Below are 25,660 nucleotides of genomic sequence, written 5' to 3' on the forward strand. Positions count from 1 at the left end.
TTTAGTACCATGAGGTGCAAGCATAGTCGTAGTACCCTTGAATGAGTGCTCCTGCCAGAGTCTTCAGGGTATTCTTGTTTACCAGTGAGGAGATCCGGTACAAGAATCGAGCTCGTTGGTTGACTTTTTTTATTACATTGGATGCCATTTTGTCACAGGAAAGATTTGCCTCTAGGATGGAACCCAGGTAGCCGGTAGGTAATATCTTCTTTCCTTGTGACAATATTGTCACCCACTGTAACTGAGAAGCCGTCGGTCTTGCTGAGTTTGTTATTTGAACCGAAGAGAATGGACTCTGTTTTGCCCATGTGATGATAGTTTGTTATCAGCGAGCCATATGCAGATTTTGCCTAGTTCTGAGCTGAGGGTTTTTTCAACCTGTAACTTGTTCTTGTCAGAGACCAGCAGGGCTGAGTCGTCCGCAAACAGGAACAAGTTGCAGTCACAAGCTGACGACATGTCATTTGCATAAATTAGGAACAGTAGCGGACCTAGTATGCTTCCTTGTGGAACACCACAGCTCACTGTGAGGGGGGGGGATAGGGTACCGTTTACCTCCACCATCTGCTCTCTCCCCTCCAGGTAGGATTGCATCCAGCTCACTGATAGACTATCAAAACCAATTGCTTTTAGCTTGTCAATCAGAATTGTATGTATTGAGCTGTACTGTACTAGTCTGTACCCATTCTGCAATCTGTTAATAAACTTTTCAATCAATCAATCAAAGGCGAGCACGGTATAGTAAGTAACGTGGTGTGATGGAACGAAGCGCCCAGTGTAGACACTCCTGCTGCGATCAGACTGTAAAGCCCAGTGTAGACACTAGACACTGCTGCTGCGATCAGACTGTAAAGCCCAGTGTAGACACACTGCTGCTGCGATCAGACTGTAAACTAAAGCCCACTGTAGTCAGAGCTCCGTCGCCCCACACCGTGGCTCCACACCACTGGTCGGTGGGTAAAGCGAGTAGCATGTTTGGAGGAGGACTCGGGGTGACGGTATATTCAAAAGCCCCCCACACACATCATCACTACTAGCTTCCAACAACACGGCTCTGTGCACAACCTCCTGGAAGCCCGCTCGGCGCTGTTCTGCAGCAGCAGCGTTATGGATTATTATAGGATGATGCCCGCTATGTATTTTGCGGAAATGGCATTGATGGAAAACCAACGCGTTGGTTTGTTCTTGTGAGCGGCTGCAAGACGTTTTCTCTCCCTTCTACAGAAGGATATAGAGATTGTATTCTATGATCAAAAGGGAAATCTCCGAGGACACTGGAAGGACGCGCTTTCACGATGATCTCTCTGGCTCCCATGGACTTGGTTCCACGCCGTGTTGTGTTGAGTAGTGTGTCTTGTGTTGAGTAGTGTGTGTTGTGTTGAGTAGTGCGTGTGTTGAGTAGTGCGTGTGTTGAGTAGTGTGTGTGTGTTGTGTTGAGTAGTGTGTCTTGTGTTGAGTAGTGTGTGTTGTGTTGAGTAGTGTGTCTTGTGTTGAGTAGTGTGTCTTGTGTTGAGTAACTGTGTGTCTTGTGTTGAGTAACTGTGTGTCTTGTGTTGAGTAGTGTGTCTTGTGTTGAGTAGTGTGTGTGTTGAGTAGTGTGTCTTGTGTTGTAGTGTGTGTGTTGAGTAGTGTGTGTGTGTGTGTGTGTGACTGTGTGTGTGTGTGTGTGTGTTGAGTAGTGGGTGTTGTGTTGAGTAGTGGGTGTTGTGTTGAGTAGTGGGTGTTGAGTAGTGTCTGTGTGCACGATCTGTCGCTCTAACTTGGGCTAACGTTCACCTGGCAGAACACAAAATCAGTGTTAACTGGAAATACAATGGAAGAATTATTCAAACAGATGATTTGCTTGGATTCTTGACGAATAGTCTTCCTACAGTCTCGAGCCGGAGAGCCAGTTCATTTTTTTCATCGATTGATTGATCATACAACCAAGGAGAGTTGCGCACGTGTTATTATTATTATTTTTTATAAACCTGTCAAGATAGAACGCGTCGTCTTGCAGTTCTCGGGCCACCTTTGGATTCTCTATTGCTGTTGAAGTTGCGCCATATTTCCAGATGCATCTCGGACTCGAGGAGCCCGTGCGGGAATGTCAGTACAACCAGATCTGCACGCGGACCTCGTCGCCCATGGAGACCTCGCTGAAGAAGAAGAGGACTGCGAAGAGGAAATGGCAGATCTTTCCAGGCCGGAATAGATTCTACTGCAATGGAAGGATCATGATGGCAAGACAGACCGGTGTCTTCTACTTAACGCTGATCCTTATTATTCTAACCAGCGGTCTGTTCTTCGCTTTCGAGTAAGTGTAAAAAAATAAATGAGGTTCTTCCATTCCCCTTTATAAAAGATGAGGTCCACTTTATGTACGAGCACATTGTTTTGTTGCAAGATTAGAGTTGTGTCAGTTCAAAAGTTCAAGGTTTTGCAGGAGGACTTCCACTTAACCTGTACCTGTACATTTTCTAATCTCAGCCAAACCTTGGTCAGACTTTCAGTGAGTGGGTCTCTCTCGCTCTCTCTCGCTCTCACACACACATTCTCACTCACTCACACACACACACACACTCACTCACTCTCTTATATTGCCTACAGCACATGCCTTAAGGGACATTTCACTTAGTAGAACTAGTCAAAAATCAGCAGTCTTACCAGTTACCTCTTATCTAAAGTCATCTACAAGTACATTGCTGTCCCTGTTGTCAACACTACCATTCCTAGTCCCAGGTGTCGGGCTATCCTCATTCACTTCCATTCATTCTGAGGACCATGTCTAAATGTGATACTTCTGAATTATAAACAAACTGCCGCTGCAAATGGTTTAATAAAGCAGACAATCCTGAGTCGAAGGTACGTGTTTGTTTTGGCATTTGATGTGTCTTTACAGATTTATTACCTTTGAAAAATAAAAGCAGATCCGGCCAATTTGTTGGAGGTTTGATAACCTATGGTTACCTGCTGCCTTGCTGAAGGAAAGATTCTAAACATTCTGTGAGAAGTTGACCGTTGGACAAACTACATGACAGGGACAGCAGTGGTCACTAGCTTATTTGTAGATTACTTTAGATAAGATGCAAGACTGCAGATCCTTTTCTTTTTTTATATACATGTTCTACTAAAGTGAAATATCCCTTTAAACACTCAACCAGTCCATAAATCTTAGGACAGTGAAAGGTCTTTTGTTGTTTTGGCTCTGTATTTCAGGACATTGGATTTGAACTGGAACAATGATAATGAAGTGCAAATCTGTAGCCCTTTTTACACATACCCCCCCCCCCCCCCCTTCAGACACACACACTTTGGACCAAAAGTAACTAACAAAGATATTAACATAAACTTAAAGTCATATTTGGTACCAAATCATGTGAAATGACTCGTTTGTCTTTTTGCTAACAAAGCAGAGACCAATGCCCCTCAATACATTTGAATAACATAAAATGTTGCTTTATTAATCCCCATGGGGGAAATCCAGGGGTCATGGCAGCACAGGGGAGGTACAGGCAGGGTAATAGAAATGACAAATGGGATTTTGGGTGGACAGTGGACTCCACCAGAATGCAGTATGGGATATGTAGTTGACTTAGTTCTGATGGGTGTCCACTGTCCAGTCTTTGAGGGTTCAAACTATATAAATCATCACCTTTTCATCCATTCAATTAATTCAAACCTTTATTTATTCTCTAAAGAATCGTTGAGGTTTTCCCTAATTTTCAATGAAGTCGAGATTACAGTCCAGTTAAAACAAGTCAAAACATAAATGACACGGAAAGATCAGTTTAGACGGTTAAACATTGAATAAATAGGACAGAAAGACAAAGAAGATCAAGGTTAAAAACAGTCACAGACTGAAACAGGGAGATTTGTAATCATGTTTTTAAACTGTCTAAAAGTGGTGGGATATTGATTTTATTTTTGGCGAGAGTTGGGAGATCATTCCAAGAAGCCGGGGCATTAAAACAAAAGGCTGACTTCCCAAGTTCAGTCTGTACTCGGGGACCTTAAGCATCAGCCGGCCATTGGAGCATGTCAGATAGGGTCCATAGTTCCAATCTAGCAACACTGATATAAGGTGGTAATTTCCAGATACTGGCCTTAAAGATAAACAAATGCCAATGTTTTTTTCAACCAGCGAAGACCAACCCACTTTATCTTACAGGATGCAGTGGTGAATACCATATCACCCTCCTGTCACTATGAGCAAACATACAGATGGGTGCAATTTAAGTGACTTTTTGCTGTCCGATGTCTCCATTTACTTCCGTAGTAAAACTGGACGCATGTCCTCTAAAATGGTGGGGCTATGTAGCCTATCTAAAGAGCAACAATTCCTACACAGTTCACCCCATATGGATGTAAACGCTCTCAAATTAAAGCTGAAAGTCTGCACATCATTGTTCTAGTTAAAATCCAACATGCTGGGAGTACAGAGGCAAAATGACAAGCAATGATTCACCGTCCGAAGACTTTCACAATGCGCTGCACAATGCACAATCACTATGGACTCTGTCTTTTTCTACTTTTATCTGCACATGCCTTTTAATTCCATGCTCCAGATTCATTCTGATACAGTTCACCGGAGCCATTTATTACCAGAGTTTGGCCAGCTTGCAGTATGGACGCCATGTTGTGGCCACCTTATCATATAGTTATAGTGAGTCATAAACCACTGACACTCTAGTCTAGAACCTTTACGAAACCCCCACTGTCCAAACTGGACTCCAAATAAATGTCTCTGCAGTTTACCACTCTCAGTCTCATTTAACATGGAGATAAATATCTAGAAGGATACACTATGTTGCCATGTGGATCGACTGTAATTCTCTCCGCACAACTGTCTTATCTAGTTATTTGGCCAGCATCCAACAGTGACACTGAAATTAATTTTTGCCTCCTTATGAGTCAGGAGACATTATATAATGGGATTAGTTTGGTTCATATTATGATAGTAATGAGTAACTTGTGTTTGAGGGTTAAATGAGGGCAAACCTTGTGTTCCACGAATTACTGCAACTCACAGAGTCCAGATATAGATGTTTAGAAATAGTGAATGACACAAGGAGGTCTTGTGATGACGGGCCTCTACAGCCTTTCAAGTGAACAAGCCTCACAGCCATCCTGCGTTTTCTTTCCCTTGTTTGTTCGTTTTGAGTTTGGAGGCATACTCTCAACTGTAATCTATTTTCTGCATCTGTTTTTCATAATTTATGATGCATGCGTTTATGAAGCCTTTATGATCGAGGCTCGGCGCTTGTATTTTGAATCATGAAACCATGCATTCGAACGGGATTGTGTGTCACGGTCTAAAAAAACGTGTTCTGCAGTCACATGTAGTTTCTTTTACAAGTGGTCAAGGTCAAGTTTATTAGCATGTCCCAAACTGGGCAATTCATGTTACAGCCGATAAATAGGAGCTCCAAAAAAACACAGCAAACATACATAACAAGTGTCTTGAGTTGCAGTGGTTACGGCGCGGTGAGACCATTTCTACTTCTAATAAACGGGACTTGTTTGCTAAACCAAAGCCCCTTTAACACAATCTCAATCTGAAAAGAGCAGAAAGTGGGATGACAGATTCTTCCATCTGCCCAACCCCCATCCTCCGCTCCGGCGTCTCTCACTCCTCCCACATTCCATACCACAACTTTCAAAACACGCCGCCCTAGTGTTCCCGTTTCCAAGGTAACAGTTTCCCGTTCTGTCCTGTAGAACAGCTTGCGTCTCCAAGGTAACAGGAGGAAAGTCACCGATTGTCCCAGTATGAGTCTGTCTCTTGGCTGTGTTTTAATGGAAGAACGAGACAAGAATGATTGCTATTCTTGCCCCCCCCCCCCACCCAGTAAGCACAGTAAATTCTAGGAATTGCTTGGGGATTTACTTTACAAACGTAATCGAGGAGGGATTGGACAACAAGTCGTCTCCATGGGGTGAACTCAAAGACCTGCAAGGCTTGAAATCAAGACTGTCCCGATGTCTCGTGGACATAACAGATTCAGGGACAGTCTCGGGACGATAGATTTAGATGGATTTGAGATGCTGATGATGGATGAGCTTTTTTCTTCACTGGCCACAGAGGCTGACGAAGCCCAGAATTCACAGAAACCCTGAATGATGTTTTTTAACCCTTTCACTACCACACTACAGAAGGTTAACCGTTCTGTACCAGGTAGTGTGGTAGTGAAAGGGTTAAACTTATGTAGTGTGGTAGTGAAAGGGTTACCCTTCTGTATTGTCACAGTGAAAGGGTTAACCCTTTGGTAGTGTGGTAGTGAAAGGGTTAATGTGTCAAAGCGGCTGGTAGTAGATAAACACCCACCGAGTCCAGATCCTGGTAATATGTCCCTCTCAATTGTGGTATGCATGACCAGCCACGATTGGATTCATCTGTGATTTGCGGGGGCCATTATAAACCCCCAGTATGTATTTGGTAGGCTGGTATCTTTCATTTGAGCCTGCCTTCATTTTAGTAAGATGAACATGAAGGTACCGCTTGGAACTAAACTAATTTAAAGCTGGAAGTCTGCACTTCAATAGTCATTGTTCCAGTTCAAATCCAATGTCCCACAACAACAAAACATGTCTCTCTGTCTTAGTTGACTTATGGACTGATTGAGTGTTTAAAGTTTTTTTTCTTCTTTTTACTTTAGTAGAACACCCTGTCCCTAGCCCCCTCTTGACCAAACCATATGTTTTATGTTGTAGTTGTTGTGTCCATTCCTCGTGAGTTAAATCTGAATTTTCTTTTCTTTCAAAATACGTCTTTTAGCTATGACCACAGACCAGCACTTCTTCCTTCCTCCTTGGAAATCTGCTGCTATCTCTCATCCCGACTCGATGACCTGATAGAAGCCCTTGACCTGGGTCTAATCCATTTTCAGCATAGCATTCTCACAGACTGATATAGATATGAATCTACTTCATGGCAGACAAATGAGAGTAAAAACATGTAGCCCAGTCAGTGGCACTTCATACCGATGACAGTCTGTTGAAACCTCAGGTGAGACCGGTGACCCAGGATGCTCAGATCTCCACTGTGACTCCAATGTCTGATCTTTCATGCGAGATTCGGTCTGGAATGTAAGCGTGGACAATTCCACACTAGTATCTATGAAGAAAGAGGTTAGACTGCGTTTGCAAGGTTCACTAGGATTCAAGGAAATAACCCACATGAGATGCACCAAACGCATCAGAATAATAACTAGGATGGGCCTGCTAGGTTATAGAGCTGCACCCTTCTTATGTTTTATTCTGTTATTAGGGGATAGGACAGACTAAAACATTAGAATCAGAATCGGCTTTATTGCCACATCCCTATTCTGTTACAGCATAGAGGAGTGGAATTCTTTGTTATTGGCTCCTCAGCCTAGCCGCAGCATCAAGACACGGTAGTACAAAAATGAGTAGCAATGATATATATATATAAAAAAAAAAGGCACTCATTTACAATACAATAGTCACAGTATGGACGTGGTGGGTGCAAAGTGGCAGTAGAATCAGTGATAGAGTAGCTCTGGCTCCTCTCTAACAAACACCATGTGGGAGTAGTGCAAATCAGTAGCAGAGACGGCGATAAAGTAGCACTGTATTACTCCAGTCACAGGCCAGTAGCCGGGCTCTAGTGTTGTTTGTTCATGGGTCTGACTGCCTGGGGGAGAAACTGTCCCAGAGTCTGCTGGTCCGGGCCTCGAGGCTGCTGGTCTGGAGTCTGCTGGTCCGGGCCTCGAGGCTGCAGTACCGTTTGCCGGACGGCAACAGCGGAATCAGTTTGTGGCTGAGGTCCTTAACTCATTCAGCGCCAGACCCGATGATAGTCGGATTAACTCGCCATCGCTTGAGCGCCAATCACGAGTATAGTCGGGTTTTAATCGTTATTTCTTTTATTAGCGATATCCATTCATTTTCATCCATCCAGCCTGATGTTATCGTTGGGAATGGGTCTGAGCTCGCAATAGGGCAAATACCGACGCCTACACCTTCCAGCTGGTATTGCACTCCATTGGTAATGGTGTGGTTTCTTTTCTGGGACGATCCGAGCCGTGCGGGCGGGGTTTAAATACTCTGGCGAGGTAGGCCTCAACAACGATGGCATGGAACAGTAACCCTGCACGCCCGTCAGTGTGTAACGGTCGGTAATGTGGTACGGACCTCCACAAGCAGTATTTGGAATGGCGATCATATAATTGGATTATTTCTTTTGCATTACATCAGATACAAGGTAAGAACACTATATATAAATTTGATCGTTGATCTGATATTTATTTCTACCCCGATCGACGCTGTCTCTGTGTGGCTGTGTGCCGTTGAGTACAGGAGGGGACTGGGGGAGCCTCGTGCTACGAGGTTCTTTTCATTCTTGCACGAGGAAGGATAATAATGATGATCTAGCGTTGATTTCAGGAAGATTCGATAATCCGGCGAAAAATGAACATGTTTTGTGTATTCCACTAAAGGGCTATTATCGCGTCTTTTCCTGGGATTACTAGAAATCACCAAAACTATACTCGTATTCAAACCGGTATAAAACAGAAATGTACAGATGAAAAAAACAATCCGTTTTGTACATGTTGACTGGAAGCAACTCACTGATAATCGACGGGTGTATTAGACCCATAGCTATAATTTAAGATATATTTTAAGCACTCGCAAATCTCGCATTGATTAAAGCGGTGGCGTTCTAGACCTATATCGGGCATATCGCTCCGGCGCTGAATGAGTTAATAATCCTGCAGACCTTGCTGACATGTCCTGGATGGAGGGAGGCTCACATCATCCACTGATGTCCTGTGCTGTTCACACGACCTGTAGCGATCTGCGGTCGAGGGCAGAGCAGTTTCCATACCAGACGGTGATGCGTCCAGTCAGGACGCTCTCGTTTGTGCCTCTGTAGAAGAACAGCATCAGTGCAGTCAGTCAGTCTCTCATTTGTGCCTCTGTAGAAGGCACAACCGCATCAGTCAGTCAGTATTTTTATTTGTTTGTTCCAAGTGTGAGTTGGACTTATTCCTAAAGAAATTATGTGCACACACGTCATCACAACAAGATTTCTTATTGTTTTATTTACAAATTCCCATTCATCTGACTATTTGATTACCGTAGTCAACAAAATCCTATGACCATTAGCAGGCTAATCGATTCTAAAGTCGGGGACGGTTTCGTTTAACTTGAATGCCCCATGGATCTATGGATGATTACGAAAAGAACGGAACTCCTGTTGAGCTGAAAGTGAATTGTCGTGGAGATAAACAAACGGATACCTACAATTTTTTTTTTCTTAATTTTTTTTTTACAGATGTGTAATATGTTGAGAGCTGGGAAACAGTCTCTGTTAAAGGTACAATCTGTAATCCAAATATAAACAAAAGTTCAAAACATAAGATTGGAGACATGTAGCCTACTCATTCCCAAATTGAGGACACTAATGTTACTAATGCAGGCAGGCAGCTTATTTGGTTAACCCTTTCACTGCCACACGACAAAGGGTTAACTCTTTCACTACCACACTAAGAAGGTTAACCCTTTCACTACCACACTAAGAAGGTTAACCCTTTCACTACCACACTACAGACGGATTTGATTTGATTTAGTGTAGTAGTGAGAGGTTAACCTTCTGTAGTGTGGTAGTGAAAGGGTTACGTTTAGGTTGTTATTACCCCGGGCCTTCTCCCTATAATAAGCCAAGCATTTGTTGTTTTTCTCTTGCAGCTGTCCGTACCTGGCGTCCAACCTGACCCCGGCCATTCCTGTCGTAGGGGGGGTGCTGTTCTTCTTTGTGATGGGGATGCTGTTCAGGGCCAGCTTCAGTGACCCCGGGGTCCTGCCCAGGGCCTCCCCCGACGAGGCTGCAGACCTGGAGAGACAGATAGGTAACTATGAGTGACGATACATCCATAACTATGGGCCAGTCGCGAGTGACGATGCATCCATTTGGATCAATCGATTATTTTAACCCTTTCACAACCACACTACAGAAGGTTAACACTTTCACTACCACACTACAGACGGTTAACCGTCTGTAGTGTGGTAGTGAAAGGGTTAAAATCCAATACAGTCGATGAAATGTACAGGTGCGGCTCAATAAATTAGAATATCTGGGAAAAGTTCATTTATTTCAGTCATTAAATTCAAAAAAGCAAACTCATAGATTATAGATTCATTACACACAAAGTGAAATATTTCAAGCCTTTATTTGTTTTATTTTGATGATTATGGCTTACAGCTCATGAAAAACCCAAATTCTGTATCTGGGAAATTTTGAATATTGTGAAAAAGTTCAATATCGTAGACTCATGGTTAGGGGTGGACGGTATGGTCTAAAATGTATATCATGGTATAATTTGAAGCATAGACGGTAACGGTATATATCACGGTATCAGTGTTTCCGTTAGAATAATTTTTTTTGCCTGATAGGCAGGCTATATAAAGAATGACATCCTCAAGGCATGTAGATTTATAATATTTTAACTTAAAACTAGGCTACTTTTGCGTATAAAGTCATTATATTCCAAATAAAATAAGTCCCGAGTCCGTGCTGCTCCCATTGCAAACAGCCGGGCTGGATGCTGGATTTTGCTAGAAGCATATGTAGCTGCAGAGCCGCAGAGCCAGCGGCGCTTTCAGGTCTGGTCACAGCTTTCAGCCGTTGGGTGGGGGGGGCGCTGTTGAGCGGATCTGACCTGAAAGCGCCGCTGGCTCTGCGGCTCTGCAGCTGCATGCTATTCGCAAATCCACTGCTTCCGCCGTCCTCCCGGCTCCCGCTGCAGCCGTCGTTATCATAACACTACACGCATATCATAATGTTTACAGCAAACTGTAGTTGATCACCAGGTATGTTTTATTAACGTAGAATAATTCATATAAGAAAAACGATAGGGACATCTCTTACCTTTCTCCACTGGTTAAAAATGCCAGGAACTGAAATTGAAACTTGCTGTGCGCCGCGGTGATATGTGTTTATTATGAAATGACAATTGCGTGTTGACACGCCCACTGCGCGAAGCCTCCTAAATAACTTTTTCCAGTTTGCACAGATCTATTATCTATGACTAATTCTATCTATTTTTAGGGGCAAATGCGATTGAAATAGTCGCGCTGTGGTTACATGACGTCATTGCTATTTTAGAGCTACTCTACCGGTTACACGGTATAGTCAAAATCCATACCGTAGAGCAAATTAATACCGTTTATACCGTATGCCGTTTATACCGTAGTCATGGTGTCACACTCTATAACTGAAAACCCCTGCAAAGGTTTCCAGAGCCTTTAAATGGTCTCTCAGTCTGGTGTAGTGGGCTACACAATCATGGGGAAGACTGCTGACTTAATGGTCACATTTCTCGTGTCAAGCCACTCCTGAAAAAGAGACAACGTCAAAAGCGTCTTACCTGGCCTAAGAAGAACAATAACTGGACTGTGCTCAGTGGTCCAAAGTCCTCTTTTCAGATGAAAGTACATTTTGCATTTAATTTGAAAATCAAGGTCCCAGAGTCTGGAGGAAGAGTGGAAACTGGAAATGCACATCATCCTAGTTACTTGAAGTCCAGTGTGAAGTTTCCACAGTCAGTGATGATTTGGTTGGTGATGATGTTGGTCCACTGTGTTTTCTCAAGTCCAGAGTCAACGCAGCCGTCTACCAGGAGGTTTTAGAGCACTTCAAGGGCGGCCGGGTAGTGCAGCGGACTAAGCGTCTGCCTACCACCGCAGAGACAGTGGGATCAAATCCAGCTGCCAGCGGTACCTCCGGCTTGGTCGGTCGTCCATACTGACACAATTGGCAGTGTCAGCGGGTGGGAAGCCGGTGGGGTGTGTCCTGGTCGTTGTAAACAGCGACTCCTACAGTTCGGTTGGGGCACCTGCACAGCGAGGGAGGGATCTGGGGGAGGTAGTGTGATCCTTCCACACGTTACACTGCGCTGCCAGGTGAAAAAAAGTGGTGGGCTGGGTACACATGTGTCGGAGGAAGCATGTGATAGTCTCCGCCCTCCCAGACCGACGGTAGGGGGTAGAGTGCGCAACGACCTGGAAGGGGATGGGGAATTGGCATAACGACTAACATTGGGATGGGAGAAAAACGGAAAAATGAGGGGGTAAAAAGATCAATATATTAGAGCACTTCAAGCTTCCTTCTGCTGACACGTTTTATGGAGATGCTGATTTAATTTTCCAGCAGGACCTGCCCACACTGCCAAAAGTACCAATAACTGGTTTAATGACCATGGTATTACTGTGCTTGATTGGCCAGCAAACTCGCCTGACCTGAACCCCATAGACAATCTATGCTATGGGGTATTGTCAAGAGGAAGACCAGACCCAACAATGCAGACGAGCTGAAGGCCACTCAAAGCAACCTGGGCTTCCATAACACCTCAGCAGTGCCACAGGCTATTCGCATCCATGCCACCCGCATTGATGCAGTAATTCATGCAAAAGGAGCGCCAACCAAGTACTGAGTGAACATACATACATGAACATACTTTTCAGAAGGCCGACATTTCTATATTAAAGATAATTTATTTTATTGGTCTTGTGTAATATTCAAATTTTCTGAGACACAGAATTTTGGGTTTTCATTAGCTGTAGGCCATAATTATCAAAATTATACCAAATAAAGCCTTGAAATATTTCACTTTGTGTGTAATGAATCTATAATATATGAGAGTTTCACTTTTTGAATTGAATTACTGAAATAAATGGACCTTTCCATGATATTCTAATTTATCTCATCTCATATTAACACATCTAGTTAATATATATCAAAAAACAAATAGTTTGTTTGTACTTGCTTAAACACATTGGTTGCCAGCCGGATATGGCGATTTATCGCTTGGATGCCACCTCGTTAATGAATGGGAGGACGAGCACATTTGCGAACGCATAAACTATATCTTAAATGATGGCTATGTGTCTAATACACCCGTCGCTTATCAATGACTTGCTTGCAGTCAACATGTACGAAACGGATTGTGTTTTCATCAGTACATTTCCGTTTTATACCGTTTTGAATACGAGTATAGTATAGAAATTCCGCGAAAATAGCCATTTACTGGAATACACAAAACACATTGTCATTTTCCGGCTGATTTATGAATCGTTTTCAAATAAACGCTAGATTATCGAGAGTATTTGTGTTCTTATGCACGATACAAAAGCGGGCTGAAAAATCATTTATTCGTGCCTCGCTCAGCGCCTAACGCCACACACACACACGTTGTGCAATCTGTGAAAAACAACTCTGATTAACCTAAAACTAGTAACATAGATTAAATTCCTTACCTCAGATCAGATGTTCTGCAAAAAGATGAATCCAATTCCTGATCGCCATTCCAAATATTGATCGCGTTTATTGATCCAACGTTATAGTCCGAAACGCATGATCCAAGCTGCTTCCAGCCTTGCCAGTGACTCTGGTAACACGACACTGCTTGCCAGAGGTGGGGAAACCCTGGGGCGGAGTTTTTCTCTGATGCACTTTTTCACTCAATCCAATCCAATGATGTGCATTACCATCCGGGAGACGATTGGGGGCGGTATTTGCCCTTTTCGAGCTCAGAGCCATTCCCAATGATAATGTCAGGCTGGACGGATGAAAAATGAATGGATATAGCTAATAAAAGAAATAACGAAAAATCTCGTGATTGGCAACCAACGCATGGCGGCCAATAACGAGATCTCTCGTTGTTGGCACCCAATGTGTCGAGCAGAGCTAAAAAAAAAACTCACTTTGGTTCTAGGCTATGTGACTTGATAGAAATGTAACATGATTGTCTCAACCGGATCAAAATATATCTTATATCAATCGTACGTTAAATAATCAAAATGTATCATAGCAAAATGTAAGACATTGTCACGTATCAATCATTTCCATAGGAATCTAAATAGTATAGTATTGTGATAAAGCCCAAGGTTTACACCTAGTTACTAAGAAACATGAAATCCCTTGAATTCGGAACCGCTGAGGAAATAATCCTTGTTGGTGTTTTGGTAATTTTTAGACATACATAACATACCACTTTATTCTTTCATCAACATGAATTTTACTGAAACACAGCCAAATAGTAGCACCACTCAGTAGCGCCCACCATCACACTGCTTTCCAAATGCTATGTGTGTGTGTGCACACACAGTGTGTGTGTGTGTGAGTGTGTATGTGTGACAAGGTCTATTTAGATATGACATCAGACTCTTGGCTTTGACCACAAGGACGTGTTGTTTCATCAAGGGCCACTCTGAGACCTCAATTTAGATATGATCTGTAATCTTTTCTGAGCTTGCCAGCTGTTTATACTTTGCCTCTCTTCTGAGGCGTACTACTCACACTACTCAGAGAGAAGAATCAAGTGTGTCTTCTCAAAGAAAACACTTGCTATAAATGAGTCTGGATGTATTTTTGGAGCCATGTTTTCTCTTTAGTACAGAGAAATTCCAGGACTCAACGGTGGTAGCGGCACCATCGGTCACCGAAGAGACAGGACTTGGACAACGACCAAATTTGGGCATTGTTCTCATTGCATTCAAGTGTCTCCCACCTCTGGTTGCAGATGGTCTAAGTGGAATTTGCGTTGCTAAGGAACAGCTTGGACTACAGTTGGTTTCCCGCAAGGAAACTATAAAGAGGGAAGGGTAATCACGTTAGAACACCAGTGTCCTATGGCTCTGCTTGGTGCCAGACGTTGGTTTCAGTTCTATTGAAGCCTATGGGAGATGCATGGATAAGCAAAATATTCTAACTATCTGAGGAAATATACATCAAACAATATATCAAACGTTAGCTAGTTAAGGCAACAAGTAGCAGATGATTCTGACATCTAGGGATGCACCGATATGAAAATGTGCCACCGATACCGATACCGATTGTTCAACTAACACAATCGGCCGATACCGATACCGATATTTGTGGCAAAAAAATATTGTAATAATTTTTTTTTGTGATATATATATATTTTTTGTAATCGTTTTTTTTTTTTTATGAAACTACTGTATATTTGTATGTCTCTAAATGTGTTTTTTTTTTTTTTTTTTTTTTTTTTTTTTTTTTTCCCTCCTTTTTCCTCCGATTTTCTCCCATCCCAATGTTAGTCGTTATGCCAATTCCCAATCCCCTTCCTGGTCGCTGTGCACTTACCCCCCACAGTCGGTCTGGGAGAGTGGAGGCTATCACTTGCTTCCTCCGACACACGTCTAGCCAATCAACCGCTTCTTTTCACCTGGCAGCGCGGACTTTCACTGAGAGCGTGTAACGTGTGGAAGGATCACACTACCGCCCTTAGATCCTATCCGCGCTTAGCAGGCGCCCCGACCGAACTGTAGGAGTCGCTGTTTACAACGACCCGGACCCACCCCGCCAGCTTCTCCCACCCAATACTGCCAATTGTATTAGTGTGAACGGCCAGCCAAGCTGGTGACAACCCTGGAGCTGTGAGCTGGATTCGAACAGGCGAATCCAGCGTCTCCGGGGTTGGTGACGAACGCAATCTCCGTTACGCCACCTGACCGCCCTGTCTCTAAATGTTTTGATGAATTGAAAATGGAGGACCCTTATGTAAAAAAGCCGAAAGTCTTTTTCTGGTCCACTGAGCTGTACTGTATTGTACCCACTCTGCAATCTGTCAATAAAGCTTTCAATCAATCAATCAGACAAATGCATAGAAAAGCCCTTATTATAACCAAATAACAAAAAATTATATTATTGTTTATGAAAATGTTTTAGCCCTATGCTTGACTATTATTTTAGCCATGGCAACAAATAAAATAATAATAATAAAATGAATAAATAAAATATTAAATAAATAGGCTACACGTCTCTCTTTTTGTGTTACAAATTGTGCTCACCGATATGAACATAGGCCTCTTTACTTACTTAAAAAAAGGAAACATCAAGAAATAGCACTATCTCTCTCCCAGTATGGTCTGCCGGGCTGCAGCTGGATACTATTTCTCCCAGTATGGTCTGCCGGGCTGCAGCTGGATACTATTGTCTCAACCAGAGCTCTCAACCAATGAAATTTTGATTGACAGTCGATTCTGCCAATTACGTCACAGTACGCTTGCACCCGCCTCTGCTGTTACCACCAATCGGCAAGCGCGTATACATTTTTTACTTCCGCTTTTGTCCGCCATTGATTTTGACGAGAGCTCTACAACAACAACAACGTTAGATCCCCGCGGCCGACGTTTAGCTTTTAGCTCCGCAGGATGACTAAACGAGGCATAATGATTTTACTGCAACGAATGTTATAATAAAACAAAGCCTTTCTATACATGTCTGATTGAAAACTTTATTAACAGATTGCAGAATGGGTACAACTCAGGGCCCCGTTCCCCGTACCTGGATAACTGAGTTAGCCGGATAACTTTCGGTGAAGTCTGACTTAAGCCGGACTTTCCGGTTCCCCGAATCTGGATTGTCCAAATCACCATGACAACAGATCCAAAAGTTTGAGCCTGGTCGAAAGCAGGGTTTAAGTTCAAGTTAGCCGGATGAACCATCGCCACGCCCCCGCAAAGAAGTGACAGCGCGTTTCCTGAAATTATTCCCACAGTCTAGGATCTGCATTATACCATTCTGAATTACGTTTTTGTGCTCCATTCTTCCAGAGGGGTCTTTTGAAATGTAAAATAGACCCAAAATGCTGATACTAAATTCACTTTGTCCTAAATAATGCACGTTATATACCGTGGCGCTCGCTCGGTGCAACAACAACAAAATAAAGAATATTCTAAACACGGGTCTCTCGTTCATTAATGTATAAACAATGAATTTATCCCATCTGGCACAGTGGCGCAGCGGTAGTGCTCAATCCTGGCAACCCGGCGACCGGTGTTCGAAACCCCGTGTTTCCAATATAATTTTTTGGAATATAATATTAATGATTATACGCAAAGGTAGCCTAGTTTTAAGTTAAAATATTATAAATCTACATGCATTGAGGATGTCATTCTTTATATAGCTCTCAACGTGCACCAAATTGAATTATTCCTATATTGCAAAAAGAAGGAAGAGACTAGGTTTCGAACCCCGGTCGTCTGCGTGAAAGTCAAAAGAAGAACCCGTTACACCACAGTGGAGATAAGTAAAAGATCGACCATACATCAATCAATGGGCAAGAGAGCCGTATCGTTATTCTGTATAACAGTTTAACTAATTATTTTCGCTAGCAAGATCTCATTTGATTATTCAATCCAGCAGGCAAGTTTAAAGAAATATAATCTGATTGATTGAGGTAATGAGGGACTTAAAATTAGCCTATAGATAACGCATTTAACTTGTCGGCGAGGCGATTGAGCCGTACTGCAATATGTTAATAAAGTTTTAAATCAATTAATCAATCAATGCCGCTAGAGAATCAGGATCTCTGCTATCGATACGTGCTGGCTTTTCAAATGAAGCGGCCGCGCGCACTAATCCTGGGTCTCAAGTCTGGTTTGAGTTAACGAGACTGAATCCACCTTCGAGGAACAGGAAAATCCCGGCTTCAATCATCTCGTTAACTGAATCTGGATAATGGGACTCTCGATCGACTTAGTTGAACCAGGTATGGGGAACAGGGCCCAGGGCTCTATGAGCAACGGAAGGAACTGAGCTAGTATGATGAACGAGTAATGCTTGCTACTTGCTATGTTCGGGTAAATAATATGCTGATGTTATTGAACGTGTAACACTAACTATATAACGTTAATGCCACAAAACAAATGAATTTTTTTTTTATCCACTTTTTCTCCCATTTTCTATATTTTTCTCCCATCCCAATTTCGTATCATCCAATTCAACCCTCCCCTGTCACGAACGCTGTTTCTTGCCTCCCACAAGCCGGCTGCAATGTGGACTAAGTCATACATAGCACAAGTCCCCTCCGGTACTTGAGGTAACAGCAGTCGTATCTTTTCACCTGCGCAGCTCGATCACTCAGTGGCGAGGAGTAACGCGTGGGAGGCTCACGCTGCCCCCGACACTTCCTGATTCTACTGCGCAGGCGCACCAACCGACCTGTAGGAGTCGCTGTCCACAACGCCCGATCCCCACCCATCAGTTTCCCACCCCCTAATACGGCCAATGTGTATTAGTATGAACGACCAGCTAAACTGAAAGCAATGTGGAGCGCTGGGCTCGAACAGGCGAGCCCAGCGTCTCCGCATTCGTGGCGAGCGACTTGCCCACTACGCCACGTAGCCGCCCATAACAAATGCATTTGTTAATCATAAGTAGTAACTTTGATGCAGTAGCTTGTGTGTGTGTGGGCCGGGGGCGGCATTGTGCAGGTCGCGACGCGACTGAACTTTTTTTTGCCTTTTGACGCTACACAAATTGATGGATATTTATCGGCTACTGCCATCGGCACATTCGAGCTTATCGGACGATAGGCCGATTGCAGTCAACAAGGCACTTATCGGCCGATACCGATACCCGACCGATACATCGGTGCACCCCTACTGACATCCGAGGTAATAACCTGTTTAAATTAATGGTCATAAACGAGGAGATGGCAATTCCATTCAACTCAATGTCAGACAAACTGAAAGTGGCGTGACGTGATGACCCTTCCTTATTTCATAGTTCTCTTGGTTTCCCGCGGCAGTGTTTGCTCGTAGCGACTGGTGAGGGGGAAATCAAACGTGGCAGACTTTAGAATGTTGATGTTTGTTGTCGAGTCGAAAACCGCCTGCACACACACGCACGCGGCTCACGAGAGGATGGAAAGAATCGTCTGTCATTGTTTCTCCGGTTGTTTATTGACCGTGTCGTCGGTCAGGTCTCTGATGCACATCTTGAAGTAACATCCGCACATCCTGTCCACCTGGGAGTGGGATGAATGGAACAAAGATAGACAAATCTGTTAATTAGCCCCCTCGACCTCATCCTCTAAGGTCTCAATTATACAGGATCTAATGTGATTTATGATCTCAAGTCGTGTTAAAACCCCGTCCCCTTTATTGCTGTAAATGAAGCGTCTGTGATGTATTGCTGTTCTCCCTCTTGTTCTCTCTCACAGTCTGCCAAACGAGGCCCAGCTCGGCATATGTTGAGCTCTCGGCAGCTTCCTTTAGCCTCGAGAGAGATAGAGAGAGAGAGGAGATAGGAGAGAGAGAGAGAGAGGAGAGAGAGAGGAGAGAGAGAGAGAGAGAGAGAGAGAGAGAGAGAGAGAGAGATATCTTGCCGTTAAAGGAGACTTTCTGTTCATCAAATCCCTGCCTGTGTTGGTCTTGTTGTGCTGAGATGTGGGTATAGAGCAATGTGCAGAATAGGCTGAATGCATAATAATGGGATTCTGTAGGGGCGGTTAGGTGGCCGAGCGGAGATTGCGTTCGTCAGCTCACAGCTCCGGGGTTGTCACCAGCTTGGCTGGCCGTCCACACTAATACAATTGGCTGTATTAGAGGGTGGGAGAAGCTGGCGGGGTGGGTCCGGGTCGTTGTAAACAGCGACTCCTACAGTTCGGTCGGGGCGCCTGCTAAGCGCGGATAGGACTTGAGGGGGATAGTGTGATCCTCCCACACGCTACGCCCTCTCAATGAGAATCCGCGCTGCCAGGTGAAAAGAAGCGGTGATTGGCTGGACGTGTGTCGGAGGAAGCACGTGGTAGCCTCCACTCTCCCAGATGATCTGACTGTGGGGGGTAAGTGCGCAGCGACCAGGAAGGGACTGGGAATTGGCATACGACTAACATTGGGATGGGAGAAAATCGGAGGAAAATGGAGGGGGAAAAAGATCCCAAAAAAAATGGGATTCTGTCTGGGGCAGCAGACAGGCATCATGGTGGCAGAGGCCTGTGTAAATACAATTCCCTTTTCAGTAGATCGGCGTGATGAGTAATAAGGTATCCCCCCTCCCGTTTATGTACCGTGGATGTTCAATGGATGGTTCCTTCTTTTTCCATGATCCAAACTGGTGTGGTTTGCCCCCCCCCCCCCCCCCCAAACATCTATGATCAAGAGTACAATTTAACCCTTTCACTACCACACTACAAAGGGATTAACACTTTCACTACCACGCTACAAGGGGTTAACGCTTTCATTACCACACCACAAAGGGGTTAACGCTTTCACTACCACACTACAAGGGGTTAACGCTTTCACTACCACACCACAAAGGGGTTAACACTTTCACTACCACACCACAAAGGGGTTAACGCTTTCACTACCACGCTACAAGGGGTTAACGCTTTCACTACCACACCACAAAGGGGTTAACGCTTTCACTACCACGCTACAAGGGGTTAACGCTTTCACTACCACGCTACAAGGGGTTAACGCTTTCACTACCACACTACAGAAGGTGAACCCATTCACTACCGCAGACGGGTCTGTAGTGTGGTAGTGAAAGGTTAACCTTCTGTAGTGTTGTGGTAGTGAAAGGGTTAACATTGTTTTACAATCTATTATATTTGACTGTAATCTTGTGATTGTGGTGTAGTGAATACTAACGAGGAGTGGCAAACTCGAAATGCCAGGGTCCTTGGATCAAATGAACACTAGTCGATGTGTCTAAGCCTTTGTCATAACGAGGATCACTTTGCTTTAGGGAACAGGGGGTGCTGCAATATACAGAATTGAGATACCCTTGCAACAATTACATGTAATACACACATTTGAAATAGTCACAGCGCACTTCCAACCTTTTGGCTGATATTGCTATGAATTTTAACACGTTTACAACTCGCATTTGACACCTCAAGCGGCAGTACGTTTTAGTCCACATAAAATCACATCACATTTAATTATTTTCTCCACCTGTTTAAGCTTGTTTAGCAAGTAGCTTTTGTTCCGTTGTCGCCGCCATCTTTACACAAATGCACTGTGGGTCATACTGGGATTGAAGTGAACAGATACTGCTCCAGCCCTGCTCCCTCTGGGGTCCGGGGTGCACTGTGGTGGACTTGACCTGTATCATGTGTGGACTGGTACGACACTTTGAGAAAAACAACATCTGGTTTCAATGGGGAATCCACAAGGGGCTGTATAAGGACTTAGGGCAAGGGCTGAGGAGACCAAAGATTGCATGAACGGGATTGAGCCTACATTTCCTGTCAAACCGGCCATTACTTTTCAAGATGTCTTGTCTTGTTCTCTTGAACACAGACAGACGGATGAATACATTACCTCCACCTTGGCTTCACCTTTGCAGAACACGTAAAAGCAAAGTCTTTTACTATCATACACTTAGCTAACTAAGGAATCTACGTTGCCTAATGCCTACTACTACCTAAGTAGAAAAAAGCAGGAAGCCGGACCAGCACTTTTAGCCATTAACACTGAAGAAGGAACACCTGTTCTGAAACATGTCTGTTGTATCCGGCTGCGATTAAAATTGTCGAAACCTGAGAGTGCTGGTCCGGCTTCCTGCTTTTTTCTACTTACCGTATATCTTCGGGATTGCAGCACCCAGTGTCAATTATTGTAAGCACGGTCTAACTTGACTTTTATACTACTACCTACAATGCTAATATGTCTAATTGTCTATACTACTACTATGCACTCAAATCTGTAGTACTCCGGTTCAACACTGTTTGACGAACAATGTTACTTACCCTTAGCTGCCAGAGTTGTACCCTTCCTGCTGACTTGTTGTACAGAACTTGTAAGTTGCTTTGGATAAAAGCGTCAGCTAAATGACTAAATGTAAATATAATGTAAAAGCCCATAAAGGTGAAATATTAAATATAATGACCATAATAGTAACGTGAAAGAAAAGGTCAACTGGTCAACAGATTTACAACAATCCCCGGCTCTGGTCATGCCAGAGAGAGAGAGAGAGAGAGAGAGAACTAAGGGGGAGAGGAGGCAAGGTGAGGTGAGGGGGCGAGGGGAGGTGAGGGGGGCGAGGGGAGGTGAGGGGGCGAGGGGAGGTGAGGGGGGCGAGGGGAGGTGAGGGGGCGAGGGGAGGTGAGGGGGGCGAGGGGAGGTGAGGGGGGCGAGGGGAGGTGAGGGGGGCGAGGGGAGGTGAGGGGAGGTGAGGGGGGCGAGGGGAGGTGAGGGGGGCGAGGGGAGGTGAGGGGGGCGAGGGGAGGTGAGGGGAGGTGAGGGGGGCGAGGGGAGGTGAGGGGGGCGAGGGGAGGTGAGGGGAGGTGAGGGGGCGAGGGGAGGTGAGGGGGCGAGGGGAGGTGAGGGGGGCGAGGGGAGGTGGGGTACATCTCATTGCTTCCCGCAGGATCTCCTCTCAGGATCCAATGTGTGGAGATAAATCACTTGACTCAATGAGGTGTGCCCCCTCCGGCCCCCTCTCGCCACGCCGAAGGAGTGTGGTGGGGTGGAATGTCTGCGCCACGGCAACCAACCTGCCGAGCAGATGAATAATGTGATGGCGAGTAAACACAATGCCACCATGTCCCAGAGGGAGGCCTGCCACTGTAAATCGCATCAGTGGGGAATGCCAGTGAAATGTGCTGACTGGCGCTACAGTGTGCCCAGGAGCTCAGAGAATGTGGCACTGAGATGGCAGGGGCGAGACCGGTTTTGTTTTCATCCCAGAAGAGGGATATAACATATAATACAGGTAATGGAACTGGGAAAACAGGATTTAAATGTGACGTGCATTCAGACGAGGGACGCAACCCTTTTCACCGCCAGTACTAAATGTTGATTGTCGTTCGGTACCACGTATCAGTCCGATTCATTAGCTTTCCAGGACACTGTCGACTTTAGACACTGGGGCTAGACCAAAACTAGACATGTCTGCCTGCTACATCAGCGTGCGTAAGTTTGCAGGAGGGAATCAACTATTTCAAGCAGCTGTTCATATAAACATGTGAATATGGGTAAAACTGGGTCTATTTTAGGCTACATACATGAGATGGGTTGTCATTCTTATCCCGCTCACATATGCACATACATTCACTTCACTTGTCTTATTTTAAAGGACCACAATGGAAACAAGGGCTTTATTGTGTTTTTTATCCTTTTGATCAATATGCTTTGTATTGTATTGCACAATCCCTGTTTTATTGCATCAATAAAGACATCAATCAACCAACATGGTGGGAGAAATGAAGAACTGCTGTCATGTAAAACGACATGATTTTTCATTTACAATGTGATTTTCAGAATTAAACTGATTTACTAAACACCATCATTGGGTAGAAATGTGTTTCTTTTGATGGCTGCTGTGGATGGTAGGAGGACCCTTGCATTTGCTGTTGTATGCCAAACTAATATAAATGGTTATTTAGGTCATTTTTGGATGCAGTATACCACAGGCAAATAGACTCCATTCCTATTTTACAGTCGGCGCAAGCAAGGCCCTGGTATATGTGATCACACACACGTGCCTGGTGTAGCAGGTACAACTCAACAATTAGGGCTGTCCTGCCACTCAGTAAATTCCATGCACATAGTGAATTCTACGCACATGGTCCATTTCCTAGTGTTAGTCCATTACTTTGGGGTCATTGGGCAAAAGTGATTGAAATGTAATCCATTTTCTCCATTAGAGACGTCGAACATCTCTCTGTGTGTCAAAGAATGCGGCAGCTCAAGTAGCTTTACCTCGATTGAGATGTTACACATGGCTCCTGGCCTTGGGTTTTCGTACAGGGGGAGATTCTCCTGATACCAACACCCTATTGTAGCCTGGTATCAGCCTCATATCCTATTACCGATGTTGTTATTGGTATTGGTATTGGTGCATCCTTACCAGATCATTCTTGCGGTTCCCTCAGATGCAGCTAACGGCTCCAGCGGCTCAGGCTACAGGCCGCCGCCCAGGACCAGGGAGGTGGTCATCAATGGACAGACGGTCAAGCTGAAGTACTGCTTCACCTGCAAGATATTCAGACCGCCACGCGCCTCTCACTGCAGCCTGTGTGACAACTGTGTGGGTGAGTGTGTGGATCCATGTGCTGTATATGGATGAGTTGACAAGTTAAGAGATACTTGTTTCCCTGACTGTTTTGTTTATGTAATTATGACTAAGCCCTCTATTATGACTAAGCCCTCTCTCTCTCTCTCTCTCTCTCTCTCTCTCTCTCTCTCTCTCTCTCTCTCTCTCTCTCTCTCTCTCTCTCTCTCTCTCTCTCTCTCACTTTCACTCTCTCTCCCTCTCCTCTCTCACTCTCTTTTTCTCTCTCTTTCTTTTCTCTCCCTCTCTCTAGAGCGCTTCGACCACCATTGTCCGTGGGTGGGGAACTGCGTCGGGAAGAGGAACTATCGGTTCTTCTACCTCTTCATTCTGTCCCTCTCCTTCCTCACAGTCTTCATCTTCGCCTTCGTCATCACACATGTCATCCTGAGTGAGTAACGCTGGCCTCGCTGTCGTAACCCTACCGTGATGCACGCTACGCTAACCCTACCGTGATGCGCGCTACGCTAACCCTACCGTGATGCGCGCTACGCTAACCCTACCGTGATGGGCGCTACGCTAACCCTACCGTGATGGGCGCTACGCTAACCCTACCGTGATGTGCGCGTGCCGTTGCTTTCTGGTAACGGCACCGCTGAGAATGGTCCTGTTCCCAGTTAAGTTAAGGTCACTTAAAATACGTTCATCGTTATCTTGCAACTAAGGGGACACCTTTATATCATTTCTGTGTTACATAAAAATAAAAAAAAAGCCCCATAATATAATTTCTCTTCCTTCAATACTAAGTTAGCCTTTATAGTCTGGGAATCATTAAATGTAAGTCAAGTGTAAATATAAGGACACAGTCTATGTGAGAAGCTCTTAAACATAATCACTAAGGTAAGGGAAACATAGAAGGTAGAAACCTCGGTGCAACCGGCCTGGTGTTCAGGTGAGTTTGACCGGCCTGGTGTTCAGGTGAGTTTGACCCGCCTGGTGTTCAGGTGAATTTGACCCGCTCAGCGGTGTTTACAGACAAAACAGAGGCCATGCCGGGTCCAGGGCCTCATCTCTGTGATGGATGAGACGGGGCTCTGAGATCTATCGACCGTCCAAACTCCAAACCCTTCTACCCGGCGTCCCCAAACACACACACAGTCACACACACAACAACCCAGCCCCCATCCTCTCCTCCAGAGCGCTCCACTGTTCCCGAGTGTCAGGCTGCCCGGGGAAGCTGCTGATGCCGCTCTTTCAGGTTTTTTAGACACGGGCTGTGTTTTGTGTCGTGTCGTGCAGATCAATCGAGCCCAGGAGAGGAGGGCAGAGCATCGGGCCCGTTGGGGACCGGCGCTCCTGGCAGTGAAGGACCCGGTCGTCATGACCGGTGGAGCCCGGTGTCGTGTCCTCTCCCAGCTGGCTTTTACACATGATTACATTAGGCAGTAATGAGTGGGTTTTGCCTGAGTGAGATTGTGAGTGGCAGGTCTGCTGGATACTCTCTAACTGCAGCAGCCGTGGGGGGGGGGGGGGGGGGGTCGACTGTGGTAATTTTGGGTCATTCCAGCGTGCAGACAAGGGAAGAGATTAGCCTCGAGAGAGAGACACAAACTGTCAGTCGTCATCGGTTATTATACCGTATTGGGCTCAGCCTTTTGATCAGGAGAGTTTACAGTTGACGTTAGCTTACTTGACCAAGCTTAACCTATTGATCCCTCTCATTTGGGCACGCGGGCCTAATTCTCTCCCCATCATTGCCGCTGTGCAGCCAGGCTTTCACAGCGGTGAGCTGCAGGCTGGAGCCGCTATGTTCTGCTCTCATGAATCCACGGGTCCTAATCACAAAAGTGGAAGTTTGTCCGACATGAAAGGAGCGGCGGTTTTAGCAGACGGTCTAATTGAAAC

At 44.9% G+C, this 25,660-nt stretch overlaps 1 protein-coding gene across 2 annotated transcripts in view; it reads left to right on the plus strand.

Annotated features, from left to right (window-relative positions):
• Positions 1–1,080: 1,080 nt before the first annotated feature.
• The window catches only part of zdhhc14 (zDHHC palmitoyltransferase 14), a 33,638-nt gene continuing 9,058 nt past the window's right edge, over positions 1,081–25,660 (plus strand). For both annotated transcript variants that reach the window (XM_084314573.1, XM_084314574.1), the window contains exons 1-4: positions 1,081–2,296; positions 9,694–9,854; positions 23,637–23,795; positions 24,069–24,206. In XM_084314573.1, coding sequence (XP_084170699.1) covers positions 2,055–2,296; positions 9,694–9,854; positions 23,637–23,795; positions 24,069–24,206 — 700 coding nt within the window. In that variant the 5' untranslated portion in view covers positions 1,081–2,054. The remainder of the gene's footprint in view (positions 2,297–9,693; positions 9,855–23,636; positions 23,796–24,068; positions 24,207–25,660) is intronic.

Source organism: Notolepis coatsorum (assembly GCF_963971535.1).
Source record: "Notolepis coatsorum genome assembly, chromosome: 5".
Classification (NCBI taxonomy): domain Eukaryota; kingdom Metazoa; phylum Chordata; class Actinopteri; order Aulopiformes; family Paralepididae; genus Notolepis; species Notolepis coatsorum.